At 45.0% G+C, this 11870-nt stretch overlaps 1 protein-coding gene across 2 annotated transcripts in view; it reads left to right on the forward strand.

Moving 5' to 3' along the window:
- Positions 1 to 11233, forward strand: part of LOC104160800 (ephrin type-A receptor 5) — an 81589-nt gene extending 70356 nt beyond the window's left edge. For both annotated transcript variants that reach the window (XM_009699028.1, XM_009699027.1), the window contains 2 exons: positions 2578 to 2733; positions 11046 to 11233. In XM_009699028.1, the coding sequence (XP_009697330.1) occupies positions 2578 to 2733; positions 11046 to 11151 (262 nt within the window). In that variant the 3' untranslated portion in view covers positions 11152 to 11233. The remainder of the gene's footprint in view (positions 1 to 2577; positions 2734 to 11045) is intronic.
- The last annotated feature ends 637 nt before the right edge of the window (positions 11234 to 11870 follow it).

The following is an 11870-nucleotide window of genomic DNA, read 5'->3' on the forward strand; positions in this document are numbered from 1 at the left end:
GGATGTGCAAAGCTCAGGGATGTCCGAGTGCGTCCTCCTGTAACGATTCCCAGGCGTGCTAGCCACCACCGCCAGTTCTGACAGTCTCGGTAATGGTGAGAAGATCTCTGTGGTTCCCAAAGAGCTGTACACAAACCATTTGCCAAAACCACATGAAGTGAATAGAGCAGCCAGTGTGCAATTAAACATGAATCTGAATAGCTACACGGCTATAAGTAAGGTAAATACAGTCAAGAACTAAAGCTGCACTTGGGGAAAAAGAGATTAATATTTTTTAGTGAGTTTTAGTATTGAGGTCTCCACCATACTAGAGTCTTGGAGAGGCTTTTTCTTTTTTCACTGTAAGCACGCAAGTATTACTTCAGAGCCATCCATGTTACTAATCACTCAGTCCCTTGCAAGGTCATGAAGGAGCAATAAATATAAATCGTCTAAATCGTCGCTGCTTCACTGATGGCGGTGGGGTTCCCCTGATGAACACTGGAAGAGGCCCTTCAGAAAAACTTATTCTCAGAGGAGTTAAAAAAAAAAAAAAAAGACACGTCATTTTCCATGGACAGGAATGAGAGGGATGTAAGATGAGGTTAGACTGGTGGTGTGGACCAAAGCAGATGTTGTGAGCTCAGACCCATCCGTCTCTGCACCTTCCAAGTGAGTCTTGCACAGCTGCGCGTGGCCCATCTCACCTCTTGCAGCTGGACCTCACGTCCCCGTGCCGGCACGTCCCCGTGCGTGGCATCTCACGCACTGGAAGAGAGGAAACGTGAAATCTCTGCTAGTTTTTAAATACAAGATAGGTCTGATTCCTCGGGCTATTTTACATGCGTCGTTTACCATCTGAAGAGGAAATTACTCTTATTAGCAATTAGATATAATGTCAGTCCCAGCAAACCTGCAGGAAAAGGTTTGTGATAGCGTGGAATATGTCATGTTTCTCTTTTATTTTCAGTTCAGAGCAGTCATTTTCCAGGCCTGTTATGTGGTGGTTCGTGCACTCTGTTACACCCAACTGCTATGCCAGAAAAGAGGAATATAGGCAGCAAACCATTTCCATGAGCTGCTAAGCACTTTGCTGATGTTTTATTCTGTGAACAGGTCCATGCAATTCCAAACCTCTCCTTTTCAGAGCTGCTGTGGGTATTTTCGATGTGGATGGAGCACCTGAACAGCCAGGCTTTGGGACTCTATAATCATAGATTGCTGTGCCCAGACCATAGTAATTCCAAATGAATCATAATTTCAACATACAGCAGCTGTAAAAGATTTTTTTATATAGGTAATGTGTTCTTTATGGAAATTCTCATTAATGCAAATAAGGGAGGAAGTCACTCTCTACATTACAGCGTGTGCATATCAGTAGGTACCTCCTGACATTAGTGATGAAAATCCACTTCTCATTATGATTACTTAGGAGTTTTGAATTCCTCATGTGTATAAAATGTTATGGGAAGCCATTATGTTCTTGGTACGGCAAGTATTCACATTTTATTGGACCCTTCAGCATTGCTATTAAATAAACAAATAATAGTAATGTGCTCATAAAATACATGAAGATTCCTGAAGTGCTATAATAATATAATATCCCAGCTCTCCTTCCAGTTGAAAGTCTTTTAAGTTTAATTCTCACCATCAGAGGCTGACCCAGAAAACGTTTTTTTGGGTTTTTTTTTTTTTTTTTTTTTACCTGTGGGTAATAATCTTTATGTAAGGCTTAGGTTAGCTGTATGTGCTGCCTTACAAAGCAGGGGACAAATCTATTTTCTTTCCCGGCTGACCTTGGACGAGCCCCTTTTGCTTTCTGCGCATCATTAGTAGGGTGGTGGACCTATACACGGCACGGGTCGCTTGTGCCAGATACCGTATCGGTGTTTCTGCCGCGGTGAAGGGTTATTATTTGCCTGAATTGCTTCTTCCGTGCATGGCATAACCGAGCAGGTAGCAATTGCTGCGGCGAGGTCTTGAAGGAGGGTGTGGGAGCAGGATTCTGGAATCTACCTCTGGTTTCAGGGCTGGAGTGTGGTCGGAGCATTGCTGCTCTCTGCAGGGCTCGCTGGATGCTGCCCGCATCCGAAATCCGAAATCCCCACCCGGCTCTGCCCCTGAAGTGTTAAGGGCAGCCTGCCATTGATGGCCGCTGCTGGGAAATGTAATTTAGGTTTCGGCTTCCAGGCTCTGGGCTGTCTTAAGTTAATTATGAGCATTAAAGGAGGAGGAGGAAGAAAACAGAGCGGGAGGAGAGAAACCGAAGACTTTGAAGTGAGGATGACTGGGGGAGCCTGATAGAAGAGGAGCCTGCTTGCGGGCAAGAGGTAGCAGGGATGGATGCTCGTCCTCTCCTCCTCTTTCTGCTTGCAGTGAGGAGCAGAAATGGCAGGAACTAACTCAAAAGGGGGTGAAGTTCTAGGTGAAGCGATATGTTTGATACATTGCATATCAAGCCTGCTGGGAGGATTTAGACTGCAGCAATCACTGAGAACGCAAAATCACCTTTACTTTATAAAAATGTGAGCAACTGAGTCCCGTTGGGTACGTCTCGATACTGATTCTGTTTGCGTCTTTGTTTTTGCTTGTCTTCAGAGTATCGAATCTGTTGGTAGAGCACAGTCCAGTCGGGAGCGGTGCCTACAGGTCGGTGGGTGAGTGGCTGGAAGCCATCAAAATGGGCCGATACACGGAGATCTTCATGGAGAACGGATACAGTTCGATGGATGCCGTGGCTCAGGTGACCCTAGAGTGAGTAGTGCCCAGATCATTTTCACCTCATTTGTTGGAATTGCAGAGCCGGGGGAAGACAAACCATTCAAAAATACGCAGGGATGAGGCTGCAGAAGGGGAAACCATTACCCTTTGTTTGCAGTCAGCAGTTTCTGGTTTAGCATCTGTATTGATGATAACGAGCGCAGGCAAGACTAAAATTTATGGTCACTACATTGGCAGCCGGGATTTTGGCTCCTTTACTCACAGAAATTAATGCTTGAGTTTGAATAATTGTCAGGCTGGCCTCTTGACATAAGAGCAGTTGCTTATTTGGGGTTATCGACAATTAAACACACCCCCCCCCCGCGTAAATGTATAGGAGCTAGAGTCCCTGCTGAGGTATACTGGCTTTACACTGGATTAGCTGGTTTTACAGTTGATCTAGACATAACCAAGTGGACAATCAAGCCCAGTAAGGCGTGGAAATAATATACAACATTAACAGAAATAAGCGTAGATACAGCCGATGCCAACAGAAGAGCATCAGCAAGCCCACAGCTCTAGGGAAAAGGCTCTTCTTTCTGAATGTGCCCTTGGTTTTTGCCCGTGGGTGTGACAGCAGTCAAATGACTCGGTAAATGCCGTGGGGCTGCTGATTCGTTATGCTCCCCCTTTAATTGCCTGCCTTGCTTGTGTAATTACATCTGTACTTTTCCTCCTGCTGCTTACTTAAACTGACCCCAAACCCTGCCTTTCTAGCTGGGTTAATTTGAGCTTAGTTTACAGCAGGTGTTAAGGCAGAATGGGAAGGATTCTGCTCCGTGCTGCTTTGGAGAAAGTCGTGGCTCCTCTGACCACATGCAAATTGCCAGTGCACATACAGAATTGATGCCGAGCATTAGGAATAAACCAAGAAAAATCCCCAAGTCCCTCAGAACCACAGCATTTCTCCTGTCTGCTTGCTGCGGAGCTCACCGTAGAGGGTAGGAGGTCCTTGGCACGTGATGCAGGTTGGTAACATCTCCATGGGGTTCAGTTTTTCATTACATGCATAGAGGGAGTGCAGGAGCATACCTGCTCCCGCACTCAGATTTTTTTATCACCAATATTTGTCCCTTACACCTGGACTCATCCAGTCTACCTTCAGGCATTCCCGTGAAAACCCTGAGCTGGGGATTAAATCCTCTCTAGCGACTGCCTAAGGAGTCAGGGTGCATGGATTTCTTCCTAGATCCTTTTTTGGGTGCCTGAGACTCTTACCTGTGGTTTCCCAGCCGCGTCCTGCAATTACATGCCATGTTATTTTGGCTTTTGAGAACTGCACAGTTCTTTACGTCCTCATCTGATATGGCAGTGCCCAGAAACACCAGGCTTCGGGGCTTCATTTAGACTGGTGATCTACACACGTTGACCAAGGAAGAGGTCCAGCCCCAGGGTGGTCAGCGTCCATGCGGCAGAAAGACCTAGCCAGAGGGCAAGTGGGAAGAGGAGGAAGAGGATGAGGCAGCAATTTAAAAGAAAAGGAAAACATTGGAACAGTCCCCTCTACTGTGCCACCACAATCTTATAACCAGAGCAAGTTCCAGTAGAAAATGCAGATTGTCTAAAATATGTCACAGATTTGTTGCTGTTTGGCTGAATTAGTCATATCAAAGAAGAAAATTAGGTTTCACGAAAGCTTCCAGGTTGTTCCTCTTTAGAATTTTGTGCAATTTCAAGAGCTCTAAAAGAAATGCTCAGAAGTGAAATGCTTTGGTTTGGGTCAGAGAAAACGTTAAGTTTGAACCCAAATTAGTGGTCATTTTTGACAGTAAATTAGAAGTTCACTTACTTGTGTAGCTTCAAACGGTCTTAGCATCCCTCTGTGCTGACGCAGTCTTAACATCCCATCCCACTGACAAAATTATTCCTAACCTCCTATTTTCTTGAGTGCAACATTTCACATTGTGAAACTATCTCCTTAATTTGACTTAAAAATTTCAATACTTCCCTACATTTACTCTTTGGTATTCTAGAAATTTCAAAGGCATCCCCCAAAATCTTTTCAGACTACCCAAAAAGTACTTCAAAATGTTATTTCTGATTGGCAGCAAACCAAGAAATCCATTATCCGTACAATTCTAGCCAGAAAGGCAAGTTGACTTAAAAGTCTGTAAATTAAGACTAGAACTGCCAGAGATGCTCTGACCCTCACCAGTTGCAAACTACCTCTAAGGCCCCCTCCACCGGGTCCCAGTATGTTCTCCATAGCACAAACATCATCCCACTCTGCTCTTTTACTGGCCCCAGTGGAGACAACGTGTCTGAGCTGCTCAGCTTCAGCTTTCTTCGGGGTTTTTACAGCAACAGAGATGATGCCTGGGAGCCTGGGGAGCTTCTGAGTTTTGGTTTGTTGTGTTTTTTTTTTTTTATTTTAAACTGAAAGGAGACATTTCATGAGTCCATCTTGCATGTCTGTTGAAACTGAAAAAGTTATCCATGCCAGCAAATAAATTCCTCCCCCCCCCAGCTGCATTGGACAGAGATGCTTGCATGAGTCAGGCTTTGCCTTGCAGTGGTGGCTTGGCAAGGCGGCTTGACCCCACTCGAGTCTGGGTTTGGGAAGACTGTGGAAAGTTCATTAAAAAACCATCCAGCCATCCAAATCAAGATTTCTCTCATCCCTCTCAGACATAGTAAAAAAAGACAAAAGACCAGATCCTCAGCTGTTAAAAAAGGAGAAACCATCATAGTGACTTAAGAGGAAAGGTGTCCTGCGTTGAAGACCTGAACCACGGGCTCAGGCTGATGTAAACTGGCAGATTACCCTTAAAATCAACACAATAAGGGAGAGAAATGGCTCCTGGGTGGGCTCAGCTGAGACTCTCATGGGTTCTCCAGAAAATAAATACCAGAACAAGCAAAGTTCTGTAAAGGTTAATACATTGGGAGTTTTGGTTTTCTGGAGGTTTTCATTTTTTTCTCCCCGTAAAAGGAAACATTTTGTACTCTGCAAAGGAGAATTCAGGTTAAATGTTACTTGTCATTTTTAATAGAGGCAACTGTTCAGTATATTCCAGAGCTGGGACTTGGGGGGATTGGGTGAAAAGATGATCTGAACATCTGAAAGTAGCTTGCTTTCCCCAAATGACATCAGTAAACCGTTCTTTACAATTTAAGAGGTTGCCTTCAAATACCATCCAAAATGATCTTCCCCAAATTCAAACTGCCGAGGAGACAGATGCGGAATTTAGATGGAGAAAGGAGAACTGGATAATCGCTGCCAGAAAAGGCAGGGAAAAAAAAAAAATTAAAAAAATATGAATGTAAAGACTTCTTAACATCTACTGAAAAAAAATTACTAACGCCGTAGGAGGAGTTGGCCGTAACGCTGATGGGACTGGTGGCTGTGGGTGCCCAGCTTGTGGCCTCTTTACAGGACCTGGTTGAGATGGTAGATGTTCAGCATTTTTTTTAAATCCCCCCCCTCAGCATGCAAAGCACGATCCTGATTACCGCCCTGCTTCTTTCAAACTGATGGCTTGATGCTTTTGTTCCAGAAGAGAGTAGTAGTAATGACAAATTTCTGAAAGCGAAAGATTAAAAAGCTAAAACCAGTCAATATCGCCCCAAGTCCTGAGCTCTGCCTGCGTAAGCAAAGACCTGAAAATGTATGTGTTCAAACAAAGAGTGATTTCTACATTTAGCTCTAATTCTTGCAAAGGGATGAATCACCTTGTGAAAAGTGGAGCCTCACCCTCCACCCCCTCTTTCCAACTGGATATCAGACTTGAAGGCAACTTTTCCAGTGGACCAGACCTGCTCTTTAAACTTGTGGACCATCTAGTGACTTTTGAGTGTGTCTGGAGCTCTTTCAATCCACTGCAAGAATAACTTTACCAGGACAATACTCAAGAATAGATAGATCCATGACATGAGTTTCAGTCTGACCCTTGACTGGACCAGTTACTAACCATGTGGACTACATACTTCCACCTTTTGAAAGATCTGTACTCACTGAATCTCAGGACACCCTGTTGTTTGTTATTAGATGAAGAGCTCTGAATATTTGTAATAATATGTGCTGTGTTGCTTTGCATTGTATATATTAATTTTTTTTCTTCTAAAATAAAATAAATTACTTATTGAAAGCTATACTGGATAAAGAGCGTTTAAGAGTTCACCTGCTCTAGATGCTTGTTCTTAACCTGAAATCTCAGTCCTGAGATTGCGATGCTGCATCTGCTTCTGAACAAACCAATTTTCATCTCATAATCAAGAAGGACGGGAATAATGAATAAGAGCAGATGAACTCTTAAAAAAAAATAATAATTTTTCAAGTCCTCATTTCATGCAAAAGTCCCTAGCAAGTGGAGTCCTCTCTCTTTAGCGTCTTCTGAAGGTCTTTGAGGTTCTTCTTGTTCCCCTCATTCAAAGTGACAACTAACTCACTCCGTGAGTAGTCGCAGTCTGCACGGGCAATTGTAGCGTTACACCACGTGAAGAAGAGTGGTGAAATCTGGCCTGGATGGGAGATGAAATACAAAACATCTGTGGTAGGTTGACAGCTGCCAGCCACGGAGATCTTTCAGGAACCTGGCCCTTTTGCTCGTGTGACTAACCGGCTGGTGAGGGGGGTTGTGTTTTATGTGGCGATCCAGTCCTAGTCTACACTGTGTTTGACAAACTGGTCCATGGTGTATTAAGTAGTTCTGTTTGTAAATAAAATGTTTGAAATATATTTCTTACAAGGTGGAGACCGTGAATTCAACCCTTGCAAATGGAGGATATTGCAGGGAAGGGGATACCCGTGTTGTCCCTGGCACGTTGTAGCCGGGCTTTCGTGCAAGCGGTGGTAAGAGAGCAGCATGTGTGCAGGTGTGTACAGGCTGTCTGGGAGGAGCCGACACCAATTTTCCCCTTTATTTCCTTGGCTTTTTGGTCAACTTAGTGGTCAGCCTCTTACTACTGTGTTGGCATGCAATTCAAATTCCTGCCCGTTTCCATTTTCAGCCCTAGGTGAATGAAAGGGAAGTGAAAAGGGGAGACTTCCCCCCGAAACAAGAATAAAAGTTGTCTCATTGCTGGGGGAGTTGAAGTATTTTGCAGCACGGAGACCCCACAGCAGAGGGGTGCAGGTATCCCTGCTGCCTCGGGGACCACCCGTGCCGCCACCGCAGCACCCGAGGGTTCGGGTCACTTGCACGGGAAGGTGCAGCCTGGACCCTGATCGCAAATGTCGTTTGCTCCCGGGTCTTGGTTTTGCCTTTTCTTGCAGGGAATGGCACGTTTCTGTTGCAAAGCCCTGGCAGATCCCCACACATACCTCCTCCGCGGAGCTGAGCCCAGTGATACTACCAGTTGGCTGCAGTAACGTGAGCCAGGCACCTCTGGACTGGAGCTTGAGAAGAGTTTTTCCAGCCCTTTGGCACAGAAGTTGATTTTTTTTTTGGTCCCAAAACCAGCTGGTTTACATACCGGATTTTGTTTAAAATTGGCTTCTGCCTTACACCGCTTTAAGTCCTTCAGCACTGGATGCGTGGGAGCTTGCAACGTGCTCTAAGTCACGCTTGAAAAATGGGAATTAAAGCTCCTGCATTCTCTAGGCGGTTTTTGGAAAGTTTTATTGCCGGCTTTGCGATGCGTGAGGTGGCTTTTGAATAAAGCTGCTGATTTCGTACTAGGTGAGCATCTGGCTCAGGAGCTGCTGTCTTCTGGTCTGTCTTTGCAGGGGTAAAAGACCCCACAATAACGGGTTTTCCCCTCTCTGAGGAGTCCCCCCACTTTCGCCAGTGGCTCCGTATTCGAGAGGATTCGAAATTCAAAAAAAATAGACTGGATCCCCTGGTGAGCGGCTAATGGATTGAAACCAGAAACTCCTTTTTCTTCTTTCTGTCTTGTAAATCAATGAGATGCTTCTCAAGGATATTGAGTTAAGGAGATACTATAAGGGGGGAAAAAAAAAGCTCTGTAGTGAGTAGGGTATTTTTTATGAGACTGATGGATCTGCATGTGAAACGCCAAGACGTACATGCCTTTCTCAAAGTTTCAGGCTATTTCTTTCTGCATAACATGCAAGAACATCAGAAACGATACATCTGTGAAATACGTGATGCTGGATTTTCAAAAGAGCTCAGCTTGCACTTTAGATACCTGGGGGAAAAAAAAAAAAACTGAATTTTCAAAAAGTGCCAGCAGAGCAGCACTCAGCAGGGGGAAGATGGATGTTGGCTCTTTTAAAAAGCAGGTCCTATATTGGGTTGGGTTTTGTTTGGGGTTTTTTTTGATCTTTGGTGTGAACTTCCAACTGTGCTATGTACATAAAATAAATTGCATGTAACAATAGCATTACTACATTTTCCTTCATTATTAAGATGGCTTGCTGAACTAGTTTCACAATTCAGTGGAGGCAGAAATGAAAGCGTGTCCCCCTGAGAAGGCAGACACCTTTTGCAGGTGCTGCAGCCTTTTCTCTGCCAGGTAAGGAGCATTGCTGCTGTGTCGCATCGACCTCCTTTGCTCCATCCCCCTTAGGTTGTGATTTCCCCTATGCATCGGCGAGATACATCGCTGAAAAAGGGTATGATAATGAAATGAAGTGATTAGCCTGGAGCAGAAAATCTGGTATTTTCCAAATCAAAAGGCTGAAAGCATGACAATCCTTGGAGAACAACAGATCTAGCTTTTGGCTTCAACCAGCTTACGTGTTAACATATCAGCCTTCACTTGGGATTGCTTTTTATTCAAAGCAGTGTTCATCGCTGCAATTTTTGGACGTGGATGGTTGGTTGTATTTGCACAGGAGTCTCTGTCCAGAACGTGAAGCTGCAGAGAGAGGTACACCTCCACGGGTAGCTCACACAACGTTATGTGCAAATGTTTTGGTGGTCATTGCACATGTTCACCTGCAGTCCAGCATGCAGCCGTGCTGTGAGCTGTAGGTCAGGTTTGCAGTGTGTCTCAGGTGATGGTTGGGCTCCCAGGGGTTACTGGTGATCCCCAGCCCTTGGACGTGCCAGCCCCGTCAGCGTGGTTTCCCAAAAGTACCTACGTGTTCGAGAAGGTCACGTCCCGCTGGCTTTCAGTGGAGAGCTTTCTCCTAAAAGACTCGCACGCAGGGTGTCAGACCCTCTGGGATTCACATGTGTTTTGGCAAGAGCCTAGAGCCCTCCTTTGAAAACGTCCTTTATTCGGTCCAGCCTGGAGGTAGAAAGCCAGGGGCTGTGTTTCTCTAGTGGAAGCCTTCAGACAAAACACCACATCTCCTCCAAGTCAAACTGCTTCTCTAACAGTCTCTGTGTCCTCTGGTGGAAACACCGAGGCACCTGTCTTGATGTTTCTTCTGAACTTTTATTCCTACAATTTCTTTCACCCTAGGAAGAAATCCCTACAGTTATACTCTGCCATAACCCATGGCCTTACCTGCCTTTAGATGTGTCACTGAATCTGATCACCAAAGGTCCTGCTGTAATATCTCCAGGGGACAACTTGTCCCACTTGTGTCTTTGGGTGGGATAAACTGTTCCCTGGAGGTGCCTCTTTCACGCCATCAGCATGAACCTTGGTGATGACTTTGATGTACACACCTAAATTGTAGCGGGCTGCACTTCTGAGAAAACAAGCTTTCCTCCTAATTCTGCGTTTCACATAAACTTACCGTATTTTACAGCTTTCCTGTAACGGCAGCCCAGTAGGCAGGCTCAACACAAGCCTTTGGCTTGTAGAATTCACCCCTCCCAAAAAAAAAATTTAAACATAGGTTTACGGGAAGATTTGCAAAGGCCCAGAGGGAAGCTGCATTGCCAATTCCTGTTGATTTTAGGGGTTCATCGGGGTGGTGGCCACGCTCAAGGCTTTTGCCGTTCAGGTCTGTGTAGGAACTGGCTCTAGGATTGTGGGTTGTGTATCTTTGGCTTTGCCTCATCCGAAGAGGAAGGAAGCGTGGATTGACCTCACTCCTCACTGCTCGTAGCCGAAATATAATACCAGCCTCTTGCAAGAGAAGAGGAAACCGCAACGCAGGCTTTCTTACCTGGCTTTTCTCTTGGAAACAGGACTTTTCACGCCTAGCAGAGTCCTTGGCCAAAGGTGACGCTGACACTTTGCTGTCCAGCTTTTCTCCTTGGCCAGCGAGGTGATCTCGGTCAAATCATGTCACCTCTCCGACATGCTGTCAGCCATTAAAAAAATTAAAAAAAAAAAACAAAAAAAACAGGGGGAAAATTAAACTTGCCAACTAAACTTGGCGTTGGGAGCTGCCAACGGTAAGAGGTAGGCGCTGGCAGCAGCGTCGGCGCGTGCGGCGCGTGGTGTGCGCGGCGGCGTGTCCCTGAGAGGTCCCTGGAACCAACGTCTGCTTTCTCCCACAGGGATTTGAGGCGGCTGGGAGTGACACTTGTTGGTCACCAGAAGAAGATAATGAACAGCCTTCAAGAGATGAAGGTCCAGTTGGTGAATGGGATGGTGCCGTTGTAACTCGGTTTTAAAGTCGCTTCCTCAAGTGGGTCGGTCCTGCACTTTGTACACTCGCCCTGAGATATATTTTGACTAAAAAAAACAAAAACAAAAGATAAAAAGGGAAATTCAGTTGTTTCTATAACTGAAGGACATTGGCCTCTGCCGCAGCGTTTCTAAAGCAGTGTTTGACTAAAGTTCTCCTTTTCTTCCTATTTGTGTCCTCATTTTCATGAAGTAAATGTAAGATGCATGGAACGTGGAAACTAATCTGCTGTACGTGAGGTTAACCTGTCTCTTAAGCTTCAGCGACGACGACAACAAGCCTTCCCACCACACGTTGTCTGTACATGGGAGATAGAGAGATATATATAGCACCTTTATATACTGAATTACAGCAGCACATGGTAATACTTCCAAGGACTGACCTGAGCGGAGGAGTTTTGTAGCCGTTCATAGGCTCCCAAAAGCTGCAGTTTACTGAAGTTTAACTTCGAGTCTTTACTTGTCTACAGAAGTGTATTGAAGAGCAATATGATTAGATTATTTCTCGATAGATATTTTGTTTTGTAAATGTAAAGAAAAAAAAAATGCTGTTACACAGCATTAAGTTACAGAGACTAGTGTATAAACATGTTGCTTGCTCCATGGCAAATACAATACAGGGTGTATTATTTTTTTTTTCCCTCCCTCTGTGTTACCGAGTTCTTTTCGTTTGCTCTTCTGGGAGGATAATACAT

Source organism: Cariama cristata, unplaced genomic scaffold (genome assembly GCF_000690535.1).
Source record: "Cariama cristata isolate BGI_N322 unplaced genomic scaffold, ASM69053v1 scaffold8064, whole genome shotgun sequence".
Taxonomy (NCBI): domain Eukaryota; kingdom Metazoa; phylum Chordata; class Aves; order Cariamiformes; family Cariamidae; genus Cariama; species Cariama cristata.